The sequence below is a fragment of the Nasonia vitripennis genome (assembly GCF_009193385.2).
Source record: "Nasonia vitripennis strain AsymCx chromosome 2 unlocalized genomic scaffold, Nvit_psr_1.1 chr2_random0007, whole genome shotgun sequence".
NCBI classification, from domain to species: Eukaryota; Metazoa; Arthropoda; class Insecta; order Hymenoptera; family Pteromalidae; genus Nasonia; species Nasonia vitripennis.
Window position 1 is genome coordinate 1,620,639 of NW_022279614.1, and position 24,522 is coordinate 1,645,160.

The 24,522-nt window shown below is 38.1% G+C and overlaps 2 protein-coding genes across 16 annotated transcripts in view; both read left to right on the forward strand.

The window, feature by feature from the left end:
* The window catches only part of LOC103316186 (endophilin-A), a 541,748-nt gene that overhangs the window by 304,680 nt on the left and 212,546 nt on the right, over positions 1 to 24,522 (forward strand). The window lies entirely within an intron of this gene.
* Positions 9,541 to 16,969, forward strand: LOC116738643. The gene is made up of 2 exons (XM_032601547.1): positions 9,541 to 9,717; positions 14,795 to 16,969. Exon 2 carries the CDS (start codon positions 14,797 to 14,799, stop codon positions 16,555 to 16,557), a length of 1,761 nt encoding a protein of 586 aa, XP_032457438.1. The 5' UTR covers positions 9,541 to 9,717; positions 14,795 to 14,796; the 3' UTR covers positions 16,558 to 16,969.

Consider the following 24,522-nt stretch of genomic DNA (forward strand, 5'->3'; position numbering starts at 1 on the left):
CCTCGCGTCCGCGATCACGCTTCTCTCTCTCCTTCATCCTCTCTCACTCTCTTTGTTCACTCACTCTCACAAGCACACTCTCTCAACAACGTTCGCCTTCGCGCTCCTCTCACGATCGCGTCCGCGAATCTCCTAACTCGTCTCTGAGTACCTACTTAGTTCTCGCCTCGACGCCTAGACGGACGCTGGCAGCTCGACTCGGGATGTCAACCTCCTGGAGATGACCTTGGCGCAGCTTCCTCTCTTGTTCCCTCAGTTGAAGTGGCCTCGGAAGTCCAGGTCGTCCTCTCGATCTGGCTGCTCGTTTCGTCTTCTTCTAGACGTCCCCACGATAACCCTCGAACTCTATACCCCACAATAAATCTCACAAAGACTCTAATGCAAATTTCTCCGGCGCGTGTGTGCCGCTCGGGCGCGGTCCCATCGGCCGAAAACCGACGCGTATCAGCCTTGCACGGCTCATCTTCCCCGCTCCTCGTTGCCCCGACGGCGCGAAGCTCGGCTTGGCTCGGCGATTGGCGCACACGCTCTCCTCTCACGCTCTCTCTCACTCGCACTCATACACTATCCCTATCTCCGCACTGGCGCAGCAGTGCCACTCTCTACACCTTTCTCTGTTTCTCTTCTCTCTTCCTCGGCGCCGTCCTTCCTCTGCTCCGGTGATGTTCCATATTCACGTGCACTACGCGCACTCGCGATGTACCTCGGGAAAAATAGCACAAAATTTAGAAGAGCCCTGGCAACTTAGCTGTCGCCAGTGGTACTCCGCGTTCGGCTAACTTGCCTTCACGCGACGTGTAAAAGGCACCGTCGCATTTTATAATAAATGATAACGATATCTTCAATCCCTTACGAAAAAGAAAAATGAAAACAATTGAAAAGAAAAAACGTTATAAACTGCAGATGATAGCAGAAAAATGTCGGAATTAAGACACAGATAACAGTAATCTTTTGTTGTTTTCAGTTTTATTTAGTTTTCTAGATACTTCAGTTAGATTTTTTTTTCGGGTGTAAAATTTGACAATTTAGAAAATATATAAAAAAATGAATACAACAGACGATAACTATTAATAAGTTAAGACAACATTTTTTTCATAGTTTAAAGCAGTTTTCTTCATTTTATAATTGCTGTCTTCTACGTTCACTAGTTTGTTCCTAATCAAAGCATCTATCTTCGGATTTCTACACATTTTTCTTAACTTCTTTAAAAACACGCCTTTAATAACACAAAAAAGAAAATTAACACTTAAAAAAGTAAAAGGTTAGGCGAATTTGATATATTCCGCAACGAAATAGCAGATAAAAAAGAACTGAGGTCAATCAACCAAAGTCAAGTTTATTATATTTAACCATAATGAAGCAACAAAATTTTGTTTGGTCAATAAAGGGCTTACATTAATTAATGTTAAATTATATACTGATCAATTAGGAAGAACTCTCAAGATACTTACTACGTGACTTGCCATGACCGTTGCATTGTACTTATGGTATTTTTATGACGTAAAGAGAACATTTTAGTTGTTCACCAATAAACAAAATGAAACAGTCATGGCAAGTTACATAGTAAGTATCTTGAGAGTTTTGAAGTGAATACTTCTATAGGCTCGCCGGGTACACATTTTACTGGGGAGTGAATCGGCGAGCGGCGACCGTCACGGCAGCGCGACAGACCGATCGTCACGAAAGCAGCGGCAGCTCTTTCCCCCCACCACGCACTCTTCTCCGCGCATGTTAGCATCTAGACGACGTGACTTTTTTAATATGCGCAAAACATTTGCAGGTAAACATTATTGACTTATTGCGGTGAACATTATCACTGTATGACACGCCCTGGCGTAAACCTTGATTTACCGCACGCTCGTGCAAAAATGCTCTCTCTAAATCTCGGATCACGCACGTTGTATCATAAATTATTGTACGATACCATTATTCTTATTATATTTTCTTTACTCGTATTATATTTTGCCTATCCTAAATTTACTAGTTGATCAATGATTATTTCACCTAAGATTTTTTAACTCTCTGTCAAAGTTGCGATTAAGTTGGAAAAATAAGAAAATGGCGGCGATTTACGCATCAAAATCACTAAATCAAAAAATCATAAAAATTTATCAAAAAATTAAATGTATCCTTGTAGATTTAGTACTTTGCACACAACGAAGACGCATTTGAAATTGCGTCGAAGACTAATTTATTTCAGTTTTGCCGCGAAGGCAATAGTATATATATTTTGCGTCGAAAACTATATAAAGTACATTTGCAGCGCCGCTGCGAAGACTAGTACATTTGTCACTTTGTGTACGTTTGATTCTCTGGCAACGAAACTATTCAAAATTTTCCAAAATTCCACACCATATATTTAAGTATCCACTTGTATCGGCTGTCCTCGAGACAGCCACATTTTTCTTATTGATCACCCTGTTGAAAATATATACCTGGATATCCAGGTGGAATTTCCATACGGATAATCTATATGGATTCATGTGGATTCCATATGGATTTATGTGGATTCTATATGGATATTCCATATGGATATCCGCATGGATATCTATCTAGTTTTTTCAAAAGTCAAGACAATTAACATTTTTTTTCGCGCCTGTTATGTATAGTTCATCTAACCATTAATGGAAGTACCATCCGGATGATAACACCAAAACTAGGGTTGTGAGCTCCAAAATTTTCACTTTTTAATTATTTTATAGAAATTAAAATTTTTTATAATGCTAAAAAATTAAAAATTTCGGAGCTCACAACCCCAGTTTTGGTGTTATCATCCGGATGGTACTTCCATTAATGGTTAGATGAACTATATATAACAGGCGCATAAAACATTTTTAATTGTCTTGACTTTTTAAAAAACTAGATGGATATCAATATGTATATCCATATGAAATATTCACATGGAATCCACATAAATCCATATGGAATCTACATGAATCCATATAGATTATCCATATGGAAATTCCACCTGGATATCCAGGTATATATTTTCAACAGGGCAGTATATAACTTAACTCAACTTAAGTTAAGTAAGCCCTTTATTGACCAAAAAAAATTGTGTTGCTTTATTATGATTAAATATAATTAACTGGACTTTGGTTGGTTGATCTCAGTTCTTTTTTATCTGTTATTTCGTTGCGGAATATATCAAACTCGCCTAACCTTTTACTTTTTTAAAAGTTAATTTTTTGAGATTTCAGTCCTTTTTAGTAAATTTTTTTAGGTATTTCATATTTCTCTTAAAAATAAAATATAAGCATATTTAGCTTCTTTTGACCATGGTTTTATTGTAACATTTTTATCACTAACATGAAATCACTGATTGTTCTGATACACTACCCTTGAATGATTTCTACATCAAGACACCAAAACCAAGTGCGAACTACCTAGACCTCGTCATCAGCCACCTTGTACACCTAGACGCCGTTTCTGTATGATTCATTTACCTAGACACCAAATACTACGGAGCGCACCACCTAGACCTCGTCATCGGTCACACTCTACACCTAGACACCGCCCTCGAATTATTTTTACACCTTGACACAAAAATCCACGAAGCGCACCACCTAGACCTCGTCATCGGCCACCCTGTATACCGAGACACCGCCCTCGAATGATGCATTTACCTAGACAATGTCCACTGACACATTTGCAGTGAGAGCAAAATCAAATTTTTATTGATTTCGATTAATTTTTTCACAATTTTATTTTGGCTCTCATTTGAAAACTATTATATTTAGAGAACTGAAATTTTGCAACTTAATTTGTGTTGGCATGCCGTACAATATATTGAGTTGAATTCATTCTAGCTGATATAAATTCAACTTTCAATGTATAGACCCACCTGTATTTTTGCCGCCAAAACCATAGGGTTCAGGGTGCAAACCCGAACCAAGACTGTTAAGTGAAAACTGAGATGGCAGGCCGTTTCTAAATAATTTAAAAAGTTTTAATGCAAAAGAACAGACATCAAACTTCAATATCATGGTTTTAGCATGATTATGAGAGATTTAGTGGTTGAGAGTAACTGGCTCGCAAACTGATGAGATTGAAATATCTGTGCAAACCTTATCATTGGTGACTTTAAACACATAGATGACACTTTTTACATAGTAATTGTACTCGAATAATACAGTCAGTCAGTACACAGTCCTGTACATACTGTCATGTATAAGAGCATGCATGTGTAGGGTTAGGTTTTCACTATTAATGTGCACCTTAAAAATCATGTTTCTTCTACAAAAAAACGTTGTAGATGAATTTATGGGATATATATATATATATATATATATATATATATATATATATATATATATATATATATTTATCAATTTATGAATGTTTTCAAATAATGTCAATGCAGAGCAGGATCATTGGTGTGAAAAGTAAGGTTATATGAACAAATCATAGTGGAGAAAAAATTCTACTGAGATTTCTTCCAGAAATTATGTATGATTTATCAGGGTTTTCATCTAGATTCTACTCTGAAAACCTGCTAGATTTGAAAAATCTCGGTAGCTTTCAGGTACTTTCTCGGGAACGCTGCTACCAGGGTAAAGATATTAAAATATGTATATCAGATAGAGAAACCATAACTGGTATGTTTTTGGTCAAATCCTGCTTGAACCATAGTTTTTTGACAGTTTTTGACTATGTCTCTTCAAACATAAGTACAGAGGAAATCAAGACAAAAATTCATACCAGATTAAAGTAGAGAAAAAACCTTCTATTTTGCTGGTATTGAAAATTTACTGGGTGCTACACATTCGCTACAGCTAAACATTCGTGATTTGTGGTTAATCTAGAAGGGCTATTGCTCAGATTCCCCAACAATATCGGCGCATCTTGTATCACAATCTTTATAAAACCATTTTCTTCTGCACCCAAATGTATACTTCTTTAAGATATGAAAGATAAAAGATAAAAGTATACATCTTTAAGATATAATCAGCTTTGTTCGATGCAATTTAACAAAAAACGAACAAAATATTTAAGTTGGAAGAAGCCTCTAGGTGCTTTGGAAGCGGGCTTATAAAATTTAAGATTTTTTAATTTCCTAGGCGTGAAATACGTGAACGATAATTTTGCGCAATTTCCCTACTTTACTTTAAAATCGCTGTGAAACCGATTCTATATCACTTAGAAACCTCTCTAAAAAAGTAAAATTACAGGTCTTTTACTTAAATTTGATAACCTACAATGTAATATTGTCCTGGTTCCCTTTTCACTAAATCCTTAAGAGAAACAAGCTAAAAATGTTAAATAGTCTTGTTTTTGGAAAAACTATCAACTTTAATTGCAAACCGGATTCTGTAGCACCCAGAAAATTTTTAATACTGGCAAAATTGAAAGTTTTTTCTTTACTTTAATAATCTGGTGTACATTTTTATCCTAATTTCCTCTGTACTTATGTTTGAGGAGATATAGGTCAAAAAATGTCAGAAAACCATGGTTTAAGCGGAATTTTCGAAGGCAAAAGGGTCATATATATATATATATATATATATATATATATATATATATACACAGGGTGTTTCATTTTAATCCGACCACGACAAAAAACCATGAAAAAACTAATTTTAACGAAAAATGACCTTAACAAAAGTTGAAGGGGGTAAAGGGGGCCATCGAATGACACAAACACCTATGACCTTGAACTCGATTTTCAAGGTCATTTGGGGGATCGTGATTTTTTAAATAGGAACCTCTATTTTAGACCTTGGAATCGGATAGAGCGGAAAAAATTACGTCGCAAAGGATATTTTAAGTTTGCTTTGGTGACCTTGAGAAGGTCAATTCAAAGGTCAAATAAGAAGTATCAGCCTAAGATTGTTTTCCTTTCAATTTTTTCGTCGAATTATCATTTTGTTATTGTAATAAACATTAAGAGAATAATTGACTTAAAATGTGATTATGCTTTGCTGACTTCAAAGCCATTTTGTAAGGTCAAAAGTGCAAAAATGCAATATCAAATGGACGTAATAGGATTGTGTTCCCTTTGGGGTGCTTGATTAGAGTGAGTCCCCTTGCCTCTCACTTTTCGGGGTGCTTGATTAGAGTAAGTCCCCTTGCCTCTCACTTTTCGGGGTGCTTAATTAGAGTGAGTCCCCTTGCCTCTCACTTTTGCTCAAAATTCAACGCAGGTGCTCAAAGACACCACCATTTTGTTGGATACACAATTCAATTCGCTGCTGAAAATGTTCTACTGTTCTGAGTAATACAGCTCTTGGGATGTTTTCACAAGCGGTTTGAATTCTGTGGATCATATCTTCTCTTGTTGTAGTTTCATGTTCATAAACAACATCTTTCAAATACCCCCACAAATAGAAATCGGGTGATATCATATCTGGAGATCTCGGTGTCCATCGAACACCCAAATCTCCACGTCCAGTGCGTCCAATCCACCTGTCACGGTAATTTTGATTAAGATATTGTCTAACTATTCGAGCATAGTGCGCAGGAGCTCCATCTAATTGAATCCACATTCTTGCTCTTGTGTATAAATCTACTTCTTCAAGAAGTACTGGAAGACGTTCTCTCAGGAACTGTAAAAAATTATGGCCATTTACATTTTCATCGAAAAAGTATGGGCCTACAAGGTATCCGTTAACAATTCCACACCAAACATCAAGACTCCAACGATTTTGGTTATCTATCTGCCTGTACCAATACGGATTAACATTCGACCAATAATGACAGTTGTGTCGGTTAAGCTCTCCATTGCTTTTGAATTTTGCTTCATCAGAAAACATTACGTATTGAAAAAAGTGACGATCATTAGCAATCATTTGTCGTGCCCATTGGCAAAACTGTAGCCTTAACCTCATATCAGCAGGTGTGAGATCCTGAGTGAAAGTAATATGATATGGATGATAACGTTGACTTCTCAGTATTCTCCAAGCAGTAGCCATAGGTATACCACTTTGCCTTTGAATTTCACGGGTACTAATGTGGGGATTCAAATGAACCATTGCTAAAACGACCATTACACGAAGATCATCTTCGTTGTAATTACGACGTTCTCTAACCCGTGCTAGTTGCCCTTGTTGAGCTCTACGGTAAATCTCACGAATGGTTGTATGACTTGGATGTCTTCTATCGGGATATCGAATTCGATACAAGGCTGCAGCTTGTCGATAATTACGTCTAGATTCACCAAGAATCAATAAAATATCAACCCTTTCAGCGGATGGATAATCAGCCATTGTTAAAAATATATAACAAGTTCAATAAAAAATTTTGTTTTTACAAAACTGAACAAATTAGATAGCTTTCGATGAGTAATAAATTTTAATAGAAAAAATAAAGGTCAATGAATGAAAAAGAGAAAATGTTAAACAAATGATATTTGATTAGTTTAGCTAATCAATAACTATTCAATAACTAGTAAACTATTGAATACTAAGTGTAAGTAACAATGAGTAGAGGATAAATTCATATGAAAAGAGATCTCTTATTAGAAAAATTGTCTATTTCAACAATGAGTCGCGGGAAAATTCAACATGAAAAATCATCTTTACAAAATAAATTATTTATTTCAACAATAAATTCAGGCAAAATTCGATGAGGAAAATTAGTAGCCAATTGTGTCCACGTCGTACCTGAGTAACGCTAAAGATAGGATAAAAATTCGCTTACGAAAACACCCCAAGAACTGAATAGAATCCAAAAAAATGGTGGTGTCTTTGGGCACCTACATTCAAATCTGTACATAATGAGAGGCAAGGAGACTCACTCTAATCAAGCACCCCAAAGGGAACACAATCCTATTACGTCCACGTCGTTGTTCCTGGGCAACACTAAAGTTAGGATATAAATATGGACTCCACATAACATTTGATATTGCATTTTTGCACTTTTGACCTTACAAAATGGCTTTGAAGTCAGCAAAGCATAATCACATTTTAAGTCAATTATTCTCTTAATGTTTATTACAATAACAAAATGATAATTCGACGAAAAAATTGAAAGGAAAACAATCTTAGGCTGATACTTCTTATTTGACCTTGAATTGACCTTCTCAAGGTCACTAAGGCAAACTTGAAATGTTATTTCCGACGTAATTTTTTCCGCTGCTCCGTATTCCGAGGTCAAAAATAGGGGTTCCCGTTAAAAAAATACAATGACCTTCAAATGACCTTGAAAATCGAATTCAAGGTCAAAGGTGTTGGTGTCATTAGATGGCCCCTTTTGCTCCCTTCAACTTTTGTCAAGGTCATCTTTCGACATCAGTAAAATAAAACCAGACAAACAGCTGTTTAGTAGATTTTTAGTTATTTGACCTTGAATTGACCTTCTCAAGGTCACCAAAGCAAACTTAAAATATCCTTTGCGACGTAATTTTTTCCGCTCTATCCGATTCCAAGGTCTAAAATAGAGGTTCCTATTTAAAAAAATCACGATCCCCCAAATGACCTTGAAAATCGAGTTCAAGGTCATAGGTGTTTGTGTCATTCGATGGCCCCCTTTACCCCCTTCAACTTTTGTTAAGGTCATTTTTCGTTAAAGTTTTTCCATGGTTTTTTGTCGTGGTCGGATTAAAATGAAACACCCTGTATATATATATATATATATATATATATATATATATATAGAGAGAGAGAGCAAATTTAGCAATAGCGCTGATGCCACCTACCCGCACATTGTTGCAGAAATATGACAACTATGTGTCGAAGGGTGAGGGGTCAGTCTGCGCACGCGAGACTGTAGTCAGTATCGCTGGAACCGGTAGTCTGTTATCGCAACTGTCGACGCACAATGCCAATCATAAACGAACGGAGCAGGATAGAAGCGTCCTGACGGCTACACTAGCACATCTAGCCTACTTGCACGAGTAGGCTAGAACAACGTGTTGGCGAGTCTTCGCGCCGCTTGCCGTCTATAGTAGACTACAGGGCTATTCTAGCGCCACCATGCGGGCAGCGCTAGGTATTCACGCGTGCTCTGCAAAGTACTCTCTCTCCTGCCGACCGCTCTCGAAGCAACAGCTCCGTCGCCCGAGTTATACATCAGAAGAAAATAAATAGAGAGTTATAACAGAATATTAGTGCCTAGTTTAATTACGAGTTCTCCTCATCAACCATCCAAATAGGATTAATCTAACACAACGTCCACACGAGTAGAGCAGGACAACGTTTGTACGAGTACCCGATGTCTATCTACAAAATTGTGAATTCTCTCTCTCTCTCTCTCTCTCTCTCTCTCTCTCTCTCTCTCTCTCTCTCTCTTTCTCTAACGGACATCCCGCTCTTGCGGACGGCCGACGTTGCTTGCTCCTGCGCATAAATGCGAGCACATCTGAGTGGGCCGAACCGTGTCTTCTGCACGACTGACGTTAACAATAATAAACAATACTCTTTTGGCTCTTGTTGTAATAACATAATTGAATATTCACACGACGTGTAGAAATATGTTATAATATAAATGTAGGTGAAAACATCGCTAAAAGAGTAACGCTTTGCTTTTCACATAAGGCATTCGGCAACGAATAGATTCAGTAAATCTATATATATTTTTTTTTTAGAGTGCGTAATTAACACAAGCGTGTGATCTTCTTTTAGTTTCATAAGGCTTAGGGCACGTCAGGCCTCTCACGTGCAGACACGTTGCTTCCTTCTCCCGGACGTTGGTTCACGCAGAAGGAACAACAATCATCTCTAGTTGAGAGAGTCCTCTTACACACGCCGCAAGGTCAACTCTGCGCCGCGGCATATACAGGTTACAAACTTTAATTCCATAATTTTACGTTTCCTATCTAGGAACTTTGTGATTTCAATCATTTTCCTCATCACCCACGTTAATTCGGGTTCATTACCGAGCACTTCGTCAAACACGATTTTTGACTACGTAGAGGTAACAAATATGGCAACCGGCTTTGGCCAGCAACCCAACGGTACGGCAAACGCCTTTCAAGATGGCTTTCGCCAACCACCTGGTACCACAGCGGGAGGCTTTGACTTCAGAGGAGTGAGCCAGCGATCAAATTTTCCAACTTCAACTTCGTATTTCTGGCCCTCAAGCACCACTAGCACCATTACCAACTACACTGGTGCCACCAACAAAAACAGGCCCTCAGACGGCCAGCGACGAGCGCCTAATGCCGACCAAATCCTGGAATCGATCGACCAGAAGATTGACAGCAAGATGGATGAATTTAAAAGGTACATGGAGGAATGCTTCGCCTCGTGGTCGCAGAAGCAACCCACGAATCACGTCATTGAAAACAAGGCTGTAATGACAACGACCTCGACCTTCGCAAGCTCGTTACTGGCAACGACAACAACTGCTAGCACTACCTGCTATAGTTTTTCCAGCTGGACGCCCAACGTCTTCGGTAACATTCCCTCAACTGGTCACACCTTTCAGCCTGACCTGCCTTTTGCTTCACGTAGCAATTCAGGAGCAGACTTCCAACAACGAAATCAGTTTCAAGGAAACTCCATGCTTGGACAGCCACACTGCCTTCCAACGGCACCAAGCACCAAGCATCTACAATTCTGGAACTTCCACAAACACGATCCTCAAGGATGGTTCAAGCAATTGGAAGATCTGTTCTTGACTCACAACGTCCAGGACGACGAAGCCAAATTCAACTTCGTCGGCACACGCTTGAGTCAAGACATTCATCACGAGCTCCAGTACAAGATGAACACTCTTGTTAGAGGCTGCAAATATGAGGAACTAAAAAAAAATTCTCACGGATAAATATGCTGAGACTCCGGAGCAACAATTAGACAGGCTTTTCAAAGGTCTGGAAATTGGTTGTAAGCGACCATCAGACTTCCTCGCTGAACTGCTCAGCCTAGCGCAGGACCGAGTGCCCAGAGATACAGTAATTTCGCTCTGGAAAAGCCGTCTTCCAGCACAAATACGACTGATGGTTTGGAACTACAAAGAAGAAGCAGAACTTGTCAAAAGCGCAGATATGGCCTTCGACATCCTTCAACAGTCACACAACATCAGTGCTTTGAAGGACAATAACCAGCCTGCCGCCTACCCGGTCGACAAGTTCGAACAACTATTAGCTGCACTTCAGAAGACAATCAATCCTGAACAGCAAGGTCGTTCTAGGCCAAACAAGCGTCACAACAGGTCTCGTACTAATTCAAAGAATAGACGCAATTCGACCTCGGGCAGATCAAAATCCAAGCCGCGCTATTCCAACAACACAAACTTTTGCACCTTCCATCGGAAATTTGGCAAGGAAGCGCGTAATTGTCAGCTGCCGTGTGCTTGGAAACGTGGCCCCGGTCAGGAATACAAGATAAGGCAGCCAAAAGAAACGGACAAACAGGAAAACTAAAGAATCCTGCTGTCGAGGAGACTGACAGCCGGTCCAACCTCACCGCACGTCTCCACGTGAGAGACAATCTCTCAAATGAAGTCTTCCTGATAGACACCGGCGCGGACATTTCCGTAGTCCCCAAGCCAGACAATTGGCAAGGTAAGCCAGCTGACCTCAAGCTCTATGCGGTCAATGGCTCTACTATCAACATTTATGGCGTTAAACGTCGCGAGTTGGACGTTGGCCTACCATACAAAATCGCTTGGAACTTCACCATAGCGCATGTTCCGCATTCAATCATAGGAGCCGATCTCCTGAAGCATTACCATCTTCTGCCAGATCTCAAGCTCAAGAGACTGGTAGATGGAAATCAGTTTACGCACGCTCCCGCTTTCGTCAAGTCAGTGCAGCCAGTGCAAATTTCCTTTTTGGCTCCGAACCATAAATACGCACACATCGTGAACAAATATCCCCAAGTCTTTGGCCCTGACCAGTTCAGAACGGTCAAGAAAAGGGGAGTTTTTCACCACATTGTCACCAAGGGCCAGCCAGTCTCGCAGCGAGCCCGTCCTCTCGCTCCAGCGAAGCTCAAGGCAGCGAAGCAGGAATTTCGGAAATGGTGCGAGCTGGGCATCTGCCGGTCTTCCAACAGTGCATGGGTCAGTCCACTTCACATGGCGCTGAAGAAAAACAACCAATGGCGTCCTTGCGGCGACTTTCGCAAATTAAATCTAATCACAGTCCCGGATCGTTACCCGATTCCGCACATGCATGATTGCATGACCTTCTGCCACGGCAAGAAGATTTTCTCGGCCCTAGACCTACGCCAAGCCTACCATCAAATCCCGGTAGCACCAGAAGATGTGCCCAAGACGGCAATAATTACACCTTTTGGACTTTATGAATTCCTAGTTATGACTTTTGGCTTTCGAAATGCCTCACAAACCTTCCAGCGTTATATTCATTCAGCGTTGGGAGACCTAGACTTTGTCTTCGTCTACTTAGACGACATTCTTATCGCTTCCACGCCTGAAGAAGAGCACCAGAAGCACTTAGATACAGTGCTCAATCGCCTCAACGAGTACGAGCTGCAGGTAAACCTGGAGAAATGCAGTCTCGGGGTTTCAGAACTCGTTTTCCTGGGTCACCTCATCACGCCTAACGGTTTCAAACCTAACTCTAAAGAAAGTTAAGGCGATTCAAGAATTTCCATTACCACGGACCATCGAAGAATTAAGAAGATTCTTAGGTCTTGTGAACAGCTATAGGCGTTTACTCGCGCACGCTGCCGAGACACAACGCCCTCTTAATGAATTCTTGAAAGGTGCCAAGAAGAAAGACAAACGCCCAGTTCCCTGGACTCCGGAAGCTGAGGCTGCTTTCCGCAAATGCAAAGAGGATCTCATCAACTTAGCTTTCACAGCTTTTTCCAGTGAAAACGCTGAACTGCGCCTCATCACAGATGCTTCCGATACCGCAATGGGAGCGGCCCTCGAGCATTCTTCTCGCAGAAGTTCTCTCCTGCGCAAATGAAATACGCCACTTATGACAGGGAACTAACGGCAATTTATGAAGCAATTCGTTACTTCCATCACTACCTTGAAGGAGCAGAATTTAAAATTCATACGGATCACAAGCCTTCGATCTACGCTCTTCAGCAGAGCCACCACAAAATGCCAGCAATTCGCTTACGCAGATTGTCATATATCGCCCAGTATAACACGGAGATTCTTTATCTCCCAGGGGAGGAGAATGACGTTGCTGACGCACTGTCAAGAATCAACGCTTTCACATCTCCTGCATTTTTCAACTGGAGCGATCCTGAACTCTTGGCTGATCCACAAGTCAGGGAAGTCCTCGCTAGCATCAACGCTTTCAAGCTGCCAACACTGTTCGACGCCAAACAACTCAGCGAGGAACAGGGAAAGGACGAAGAGCTAAAAGAAATTCTGCAAACGCCGGACCACCCCTTAAAGCTGCGCAAACTTACGTGGGGATCCGCGCACGCAACATTTTACTGCGACATCTACGAGGACGTCATTCGTCCATACCTTCCCAAGAAATTGAGAAAGGAAGTTTTTAACAACTTTCACTCACCCTCGCATCCTGGAGTCAAAGTCACAACCCGATTCATCCACCAGCAGTATGTGTGGCCGAACATGAGTCGCGACATCGCCTCTTGGTGCAAAGCGTGCACAGCATGTCAGCAATCTAAAGTGACCAAACACAATAAGTTTTTGCCCAGGCATTTCATTGCTCCAGATGCTAGATTCGATCACGTCCGTTTGGATCTCGTAGGCCCCTTCGCCCACAGCAACGGCTACACGCATCTCCTCACCATCATCGATCGCTACACGAGATGGCCAGAGGCAATACCAATTACAGATACCACTGCGGCTACGGTAGCTCGTGCTTTTCATGACAACTGGATCTGTCGTTACGGTTCACCCACGACGATCACTACAGATCAGGGTGCCCAGTTCGAATCCAAATTGTTTTCAGAATTATTATCGATCCTAGGAATCAACAGGATCAGAACCTCGTCGTATCATCCTGCTTCCAACGGCATGGTGGAGCGTCTCCACCGAGACATCAAGTCAGCTCTCATGTGCCACGGAGACAACCAAAACTGGGTTCGTTTACTGCCCACAGTCATGCTTGGACTACGCACGCGCATCCGTTTAGACACCAATGCTAGTCCAGCTGATTTAGTTTTCGGCAAGTCAATGAGGATTCCCGGTGATTTCTCTCCCTTCACCAACGAAGAGTCGAACGTTCGTGTCTTCTACAACGAATTTCGCGATTACATGAGACAACTGAGACCAGTTCCAGTTAATCACAAGACAGCTACCAAGCCATTCACACATCAAGGTTTAGATACCTGTACACACGTCTGGTTACAGGAAAAACCTATTAAACCTGCATTGACGCGGCCCTATACTGGCCCTCACAAAATAATTTCGCGCAATCTAGCGAACCACACCTTTAACATAGATAAGGATGGCACTGTCAAAACAGTCAACATTGAACGGGTGAAGCCCGCGTTCATCCTGCAAGATGATCCCGACGGCACTAAGGAAAATACCACTCCTGAACCGATCAGGATTCCTTCACCGACGGATATTAACCGCGTTCAACCAGCAGACGACACACGTCCAGCACCCCTCACCACTGATCCGGTGGATCACCCTATTCCTTCCCCACAACCTCATACACCCAAACGTACGAAGTTCGTGCCGAACATTTTAAAAAGGAATAGGCATTCGGACTCGATTCTGTTACAAAACGAGACTTCTAAGAAACGAATCTCTTTCGCTCGTAAACCTCAAGTCAGAACGTTCGTTTCAGAAACTCAACCAAAGAACAAATTAGATTTAGTATACATTGTTAACACGTTACGAGAAATTTTCTCACGTTAGTCAAGCTCATTTGCGCTGGGGTGTAGCGACTAAGTCCTCTCACGCTCTTTACTTATTTAATTTATCTAATAATCATTATTTAAACGTCTAGTCATGGACAAGGTCAGAGAAGCTCGAACACAGCTGCAGGCATACAGAAATGCCTCTTCCGATGAGCAGCTGCGTGCGGATTGCTTTCGAGTTGATTTAGACCTCGAGCAATTCGAAGTCTTCCTTCAGCAACCCCTCGAGCATCGCGAAACACGAGCACTCACCACCAGATACGCGAGTTCGTCAAATTTTCCGGTCATCCAAGATGCTCAAGTTCCTCAATTGTTCGTTAACAACAAACCCGTATTGCGACTTTTCCTGCGTGACATCCTGTATCGCGTTACTAGGAAAAAGCTCTACGAATGCTTGTCAGCACAAGGGTGCACCGATTTTTCCATAGATAGTCTTAAGAATACAAGAAAGGGCTCCGTCGCGGTCATTTCTTGCAAGTTGCTGTCATCCTCATGCGCTATTCAGATCAAATCTTGTAAAAAAGAACTGACTTTCACAGATCCTAGAGGCAGAGTCTCATACATCAAAACGAGACCTGATCAATTCACTCAGCAAGAACCTTTACCGAGCACTCAGCCTGCATTCAACAAATTAACGCTTCTACCCACTCCTCTTGTAGACATTTTACAATGTGGAGATGTGATCAAACGCTTAGCTCACTATCTTACTTACAATAATTTCCTAAATCTTTACACAGCTTGCCATGATGACCCCCAATTCCATGGCACAGCGCTTCCATTCGACTCTTGTTACGATCGGTACTCTCACCCCAGTGCTCTGAATAGAATGCTTGAGGATGTCAATAACTTCAAATTCACTAGTATTTCATTCAATACTTCAGTCAATATAATAGAAATTCCGTTTATTAACAAATTGTTATGGCGCTGCGTCAGCCACAGGCCCATTCCCGACAAGTATCTTCGTCTGCGCGAAATGGACCTATCAGCTGTCACTGTCTCTAAGAAAACTTTCGACTTACTCTCGGACAGTTTTGCAATAAACAAACTCACGTTGGGCAGCACTCCAGGTGGGTGCGACGAATTTCTAACAATAACCAACTTAGAATCACTGAACTTTGTAAATAACAAAAATTTATCGCTTAAGTTTTTAACCAGAGAAAAATGCAGTTCTCTGCGTTCTCTATCGTTTAACAACTGCCAAGAAGTGCCTATCGAACGTCTGTTCGACTTCGTAAAAAACAATACACACCTTACAGAATTAAATTTCTCAGATTCTCAAGGTAGAAAGAGACACACAGTCGATCTTATTATGTCAATTTTCTCACCGTCCAATGTCACTGAAGCATTTAACTTCAATTATTCAGCTTGTAAAGTATTCCGTACTGAGATCATTCCTCGAGTAGTATTCTTGCGTACGAATGCTCTCAGGACACTCAATCTCGAAAACAACGACTATTTCAAAGGTTTTGTTACAGACATCATAGACAATGCGCCAAACCTAGTCGAGTTGAACTTATTAGGATTGGACTTCAATTATCCGTTACTTCTTTCAAATTTACCTCAATTACGGTCGATCCGGATAAATTACAACTACCATATTTTAAATGCACTCATCAGTGCTGGTCCTAAACAAACCTTTGAAGTACTCATAAACAATACGTGGGGAAAGAAAAGAACTCGAGTAATCAACCTAGCTAACTTAGCTGGAGTGATTCACGCCTGCGAACAAATAGATTTTAAGTTTGTTAACTGTCGAATCAATGTTCCGACGCACGTTCGCCAAGATCTCGCTACACACGGCGTTAGTCTACGAGCGTTAGGCAATACTGTCTCTTTACTAAAGACTTTGTAAATACTTTAAGTTCATATTAATAAGTTCATACCGCGAGTTGTTACCATTAGAATTTACACAATCGTTATATTGTAATCTCAGATTCTAATATTTTTAGTTTTAATCATAACTTCTGTAAATGCTCTCCAGCTACTGACACTTCGCAATCACAAAAAAATGTTGTAATCTCTCTCCGTCATAATTTCATTGATCAAAATAATAAAAATACTTTTCAGTCTTTTTTTTCCTTTTCGGGGGGGGAGTACTGTAGGTGCCCCACGTTAGGTGGCAGCACCTCCCGACTGCGGAGAGAGAGAGAGCAGCCATGCTGCGAGCGACCGCCGACGCCGCAGCAGAGTTCCGCAGACCACGGTACAAGTCGGTTGAGCTGGAGAGAGAGAGAGAGAGGAGAGAATAAAGTGATTGTTCAGGAGAAGAGTGTTCAATCTCTGGCCTAGCCTAGACGTCCTCTTCCCACATGTACCAATTTGGCGTTCATAAATATCATCAATTGTTAAAGCATAAAGTCCCGAAACCGCAAGTGTTTTCGTGAAAAGTGCTAGTCTTCGCAGCAAAGTCGTGAAACATGCTAGTCTTCGCGGCGAAAAATGAAAAGTACTACTCTTCTAGAGGGATTTTAAACGTGCTAGTCTTCGTAGAGACCGACAATATATCATTGAGTGAATGATTTACATTTTTTTTGTAATAAGATAGCTGCATACTTAAGGCATTTATTTATTTGTAAAGCAATCGTCCGAAAATATAACGTCTAATTGAAACACGACTGCAGTATGCATGTATTCACTCTTGCCGGGTTTCCGCCGAGAATTAGCCGATATTCTTTGCTAGATTTTCGCAAATAATTCTTGCTGGTTTCTATTGTATTTACAAAGAGTGGTTTATCGAACTTATATAATGAAAATAAATGCACCGTGGATTGTGCATTTATATCTAAAAGTAACATATTTCACAAGTATAATAAAATTTTTATAAGTATAGAAATATCTACTCAACGCCGTAATTGCGCTTGAGTAGAGACTAGTGCGCTTAAGATGCTGCAACTAGTGACTAGCCATAGGCTGCGCATGGCCTTTTATAGGTAGCTAAGAGAGCGCGGATTGAGCCGCCAAAAACAGTCGCACATTCATACATCACACCTACATACAAATAAGCATATGAGGATGCACACACTTCGCTGCCGCAGCATCATCGCTATAGGTGTGTGTGTGTGTGTGTCTGTGTGTCTATATATATATATATATATATATATATATATATATATATATATATATTGGCGTCGCGCTCTCCCTCTGCCGCTGCTGGCTGCTGTGGCTCGTGTGTGTGTATTTATGTGGCGTAGGCAGAGCAAGATCTGCATAAGTGGCCCTGCGGCACCGGATCCCCACAGATACTATCGTTGAACAGTACTTCCGTGGGGCCCGTTAACTAGCCTTTTTTTGGCTTCTCATTTGAAGTTTGACATTTTCATACATCCCCCATCCACCAAGGTGATTAGGGGTTCAGGATCAAACTCGTCTTCTTCATTCTGTATCGTCCTACTGTCTTCTTCATTCTGCATTGTCCGGTTGCCAGCTTCTTGCAGCATCGACCGGCCATCCTCTGGACAAAGTTAATCCCGACACCTACATTCCTCTGCATCGCGTAAGGGAGTCTGGGCTCAACTCTATGACCCACGTTCATCTGCATCAGTCCGAGATGCTTCGTATCTATTACCTAGTGGCCTTCGTCTAGCAACAGTTTTACTCAGCTGATTCGCCTTGTCCTTCCCTTTTATTATCTTTGTCATTTCTAACCTTCTTGAGAATGGTCCTTACGTAGTTGTTTACTGCGCACCAGCCATCCTTCGACGCTAGCATGGCTGTCATCATTGACTCAGGAGTCACCCTAGCCTAAAGGTACCGCTCGAGTTTTTCTCGTTTGAATATGAAAAGGTATCTTTTTACTGTATTGAGATGGTCGGAGACCGGGTCGAACATTTAGATTTTTAGATTTTAAGGTTTAAATTGTAAATAAGGTAGCCTTAACATACATATAGGACTTGAGAATATTTTTCTTAAAAAATTCAGAAAATTTCATCAAAAAAAAGTATCAGGGAAGTTTTAGTTAAAATTGCATCCCTTAAGAGCTACAATTCATTGAAAATAGGCAAAAAATGCAAAAATTGCTTAAAACCTAAACTTTGACCAGCTAGAACTCGAAGCCAAATGAAGGAATCGCGCTGAAAATTATTTTGGGAGTCAGGTACTAATAATAACATTACCGCATATAGCTGGAAAAAATACATAAGCATATGTATCTTTTTTCATGAGATTATTCTGATATGTCAAACCGTATATGTCTGTAATAAAACTAGTAGTATACGCATTTCTAGTTAATTTAAAACAGCCGCTATTTTGAGATTTGATTTTATGGCATAATATTGCCCCTGCTTATTAAGATAGGCCACACAAGATTCGAAATAAATTATTTTTTATTATTATGCTACGAAATAACATTGAGAATCTGATATTGAAGCAATTTTCTTAATTTCGCAAAATTTTATACGTTCAGGCGCCATTTTTAACAACACGTTTTTGACATTTAAGAAGTTGTCTAAGTTTCGGTAACATAGTGAACTAGCGCGGCGCGTGCGGCATTACGGCCGCGGTAGCTTGCCGCCTTGTATCGCTTCGCAATGCAGGGCATGCAAAACGCGAAGCGTATAAGGCAGGACCTCTAACGCTCGCGCTTTGCACTCACTACCTAACGTTTGTTTTAGTTGTCTACTTGAAAAACCATTTTTAATGATTTATGCTTCGTTAAAAAGTTTCAAAAAATATTTGTCACGTTAGAAAGTTGTGTTTTAATAATATCTACAACTTATACACCTAACAGTTTTATGTAAAACGCACAGCCGCAAAATTTTATAGTAAATAATTCATTTTTTGTTGTAGAAAAAGAATTTTGGGTTGTTAACCCGAGTTATAAGCATTTTCATAATTTTATGTCGATAGAAAAAAAATGTATTTTTCGGAGATCTATAACTTCTTTATTTAACTTTTTTTGTAGCATGCTTAGGATTTGACTTAGAGCCATAAAAACGATTTCGGCAATTTTTCGAAGTGACTGCATTCTGCGTACATGTACGGGATAAAGCTGAAAACAAGATATTTGGTGGTGAAGGAGAGTTTGCATACAAAGGCTATAGCCGGGTTACTATGGTGAAATGGCCCCCTTGGAAAATGTATATATGTTATATACCATTCGATGGGGGATAAAAAAAAACTCCCATAGCCAAATTTTTAGCTCTCTGCCTAGTGCGCATGCGCAGTAACGTCGATAAACGTGTTTTTTTGATTTTATTTTTTTCTGAAGTCCCTATAGGATAAAAATTTTTTTAAAAATTCACATTGGTGTATTTTTATGTCATGAATAACTGCAATTTTTTTGGGATTACATAACCTCAAATATCGGATATAAAAAAATTATTAAAGTTTTCAATCGATATTTTGACCCCCTTGTTTTTGAGGTGCAACTTTTTAAGTAGACTTTTTTTGTGTACTTTTTCCCGTTCTTTACGATGGCACTAACGTTTTTTCCTTAAAAATGGTGGCACAACTCGATTTGAGCCAAAAACTGATTTTTTTGCCATTTTTTCACGTTTTTAGCTGGTTATGTTACAATTTAGTTACTAAAGTGACTCCTTTTGAGTAGTTTTGCATATCTTCCCATGAAAACATAATCAAATGAAATATTTTGTTCGCTCCAAGCCGTATTTTTTATATTATCTTACGTTTTCAATGATGGTCTTATCAGAATTGTGATATCACCTTATTATAAAACTGATGGCTAATGTTATGTTCTTTTTAAACGTTCTGTGATTGGTCGAAAGTATTGTCTCTGTCGCACTTTTTTGTTTATTGTTTATTTTTATTTATAATAAAAGGTTATGCTTGGCCGCGCGGTTGACGCGGCGGCTGCAATGCAGACGATCTGCGTAGTGAATGGTCAATCATAAAATTAAGAATTATCAGGAGCATAAACAAATAAAGTATTTTGATTTCTTAATTAATTAAACGATGCGCAAACCAATGGCCAACATTGTTTTTTTCAAAACTAATTTTTTTTTTTCTTACAATTGTCTATATAAGGGAGAAAGTACAATACGTCCCGTCCTGTCCCGTACCGACCCCGGGACATACCGTCTGAAATAAGTCACTTTTATATTATTGGCTAATTCTGTTCGATAACCCAATCGACGGTACAGAATTAGCCAATCCCGTAAAAACAGCTTATTTCAGACGGTATGTCCCGAGGTCGGTACGGGACGACGGACTCAATTGTACTTTCTCCATAATATACTAATACAAGTGAATGGTGAAAACGCTGTTAGTATAAGTTTATAACTTTTAAAGTAAATTAAAATCTAGCAAATAAAAATTGTTTCGATTTTTCTTTTTACTATTTCGGCTTTTGACTGATAATTGATAGCAATACTAGAAAAAATAATAAAGTAGTTAAGTATTTATTTTCAAATACATTGGAGTTAGTTGGAACCGAAGGCTGACGCGGCTACTTTAAATCTTTCTGCTGTTTACTTCAAAACTAACAATCTTGTATATTTAAAGTGAGTACTATATATTTTACATATCTTTTAAAAAAATGAAGATTTAACAAAGTTTTTCAAAAGTTTTGACATCACAGATTATATGCTTTGATATTAGGGTTATATGTATTTCTAATACATATTACACAATAAATTAATATTTTGTTAAATAACTTCTTTAAAATCAAAACCTATTATTAATATCTAAAATGTTATTTTTATGCCGACACTTTGAGTTTTGAAAAAAATACTGTAACCAACCTACTGATAAATAAAAAATCTCCCATGTATTTATAATAAATACACTTGTATTTTACCGGTATATGCAGAGTAAGACTTATTAATGGGTAGAAAAATAAAATTTTTATTATAATTTCTGTAGTATTAAGAGTAATTGTATCAAAAATAATGACAGATAATATAGTAATATAATAATATGATATAATAATATAATAATATGATATAATAATATAATAATATAATATAATAATATAATAATGTAATAATAATAACAGATAATTATTAGACCTTTTTATACGCTAAATAAGAAAAACATGTTGTGTACGTTATTAAATTCTTGCATAAAATCAAAAGTTTAAACCAACATTAAATTATAAACTGTTTTAGTACTCGCATAAAGATCCGATCTTATCCTAAAACAAAAATAGCAATCAGATTTTAAATCAATAAGCTAACAAAAAAGTAATTAATAAAAATGAATTTTCAATCCTATAGATATAGATATACGTACAATGCATGTAAGGGGAACGAGTCTTTATCTATTTAACTTAACCAATTTAGGCTAATCACATAAAGTAAAATGAGAAATTAGTTAAACATAAAGTTGTTGAAACTATTAACTAAATAAAATTAAGAAGGAAAAACATTTGAATAAAATATGACAATAAACTTTTGCTAGAAACGGATTTGACGATTGATGAGTTGCATGTTTTGATGTAATGCGGTATATTAATTATACAAGTATGATTAAATTGATAAAATATAGAAAGTCTTGAACAATAATTAATTTGTTTATGTATAAAATACTGTCAAATTAATAAAAAATGCACATAAATATCTGCATATGACTATATATGATGTGATTTTTACTATAGTTAATTATTATGAGATGAGAAAAAATATTTGGTTTTACATAAAAACAATACATGAGAAATAATAAAAATGAAAAATAGAACTAATAGGATGCGAACTTATTAATTGTCAATTAACTTTTAAGTTAAAAAAATGTAAAATGAATAAAGTAAACACAAGCTAACCTATGCTTTAAACACATACGTATATGAAACATCATTAAAAACAACATTATTTATTTATTTTAAAATACACTATTATTCATGTCTAGATACAAGAACATATTTTTACAAAAAAACAAATTGAATATAATAATTTCATAGGTTTGTTGATTTTATAAAATCACTAGGTGCAAGCACTTCAATACAGTTTTTATGACAAAAAAAAATTATTTGTTTAAAAAACTTATAAATGAAATACAACTTATTTCACTTTTACTAGGCAATATTATTTTTTTACTTTTCATGTAAAGCTACTGAGAAAACTGGATTATACAAGAACTTAGATTATAATATTTTTGTAATATTTATTATTCATTCTAGTTTTTAATTTAAAAAAAGGCAAACAATTTTTTTAGATTTTTAAAAACTAACTAACAGCATTTTTAAATGTATTGTAAAATATTTATATTTTATTATTTCAGAAGTGATCTTCTTGTCTAATGGTTAAATAAATATGGCATCTAATAGTAATGAAGAGTCAGATAACATCAGGAAACGCGATGATCGAAGATGTGCCATGTGTAATATTTATATTAGAAAATCAATTGGTCGAGAAAAGGAAATCGAATCTGAAGTTGAAATCGAATATGCTAAACAATTATCAAATAAAGATATTTACATCCATGATGTAATTTGTGATTCATGTAGAAAGCGATTAGCCAAATACATATCAAGCTCTAAACCTAAAAAGGTTAATGTTCCAGCAACTGCTTCGTCTCAAGATTCAAATGTTTCTGAATCATTTTCTCAGCTAACTGTCACTTCATCATCTCAGGAAAGTACACAATCATCTGTATACACAATAAAGGAACAAAAAGTACGAGCAACCACGGAATTACTTATTCAAAGGACGATTGCGACACATAAATATTGCTTTGTTTGTGGGTACCAAAAACAGACTAATAATATATTAGTTCCTTTAGAGGCCCGAATTCAAGTTTATAGTAAAATGAATGTTTTTATTCCACATGGCAATAGATGCTGTTGCACACATTTAATTAAAAAAAGATTTTATGAAGATGAACTAAATAAAATTAATATTTTTTCCACTACAAGTACGGTATATATTGATGAATTACTACAATTTTTGAGTCAATTATCAATGAAAGCAGACGAAACTTTATTAGATACAGTAGCTGAATTTTCCATGCCTGAAAAAAAATTGAAAGTTTTTACGGGATTAACGTGGGAAAATATTAATTATCTTAAAGATCAACTCACTTCTCTGAAGAATTCCTGTGTAAGGACAGCGATACAAGCCATTGTCGTATTTTTATTCAAAATGCGCTCTGGGAATTCTAACTCGCTCATCTCTACAATATTTGACATTGAAAGCGAACAACAAGTATCTCGTTTTTGTCAATCAGTATTATTATCTTTCGAAAAAGATTTACTACCAAAACACTTTGGATTAGAAAATGTAGACAGAAATGAATTGATTGAAAATCAAACTTCTAATATGGCAAAGAAATTACATCCTGGTAAACAACTTATTTTGATTGCTGATGGTACTTATATAAGGCATGAAAAAAGCTCTAATAACGAGTACCAAAGAAAATCTTATTCAGGCCAAAAAAAAGTTCCTCTGACTAAACCATTTACTATATGTACTACTAATGGTTATGTTGTTGACCAGTTAGGTCCATATCTTGCAAATAAAAATGATGCTAAAATACTGATTGAAATATTGGAAGAGAAACAGAATATTTTACAGAAACTTCTTCGCCAAGGGGACATTTTTATACTGGATAGAGGTTTCAGGGACATTAAACAAAAATTAGAAAATATGGGTTATATTGTTTTGATGCCTGCACTCAAAGGTTCAAAATCTCAACTTTCTACGCAACAATCAAATGAAACAAGATTCACGACAAAACTGCGATGGGTTGTTGAAGCAGTGCATGGAGTTCAAAAGAAAAAATATAGGTTATTAGATCACAAACTTGATAATACAATGGTGAAAAATACTGGATCTTATTGTAAAATTTCTTGCTACTTAAATAACTTGTTTGGCAAACGCCTAGATTCTGATGAAGACATGCAAGATGAAATATTTAGTGCTATGCA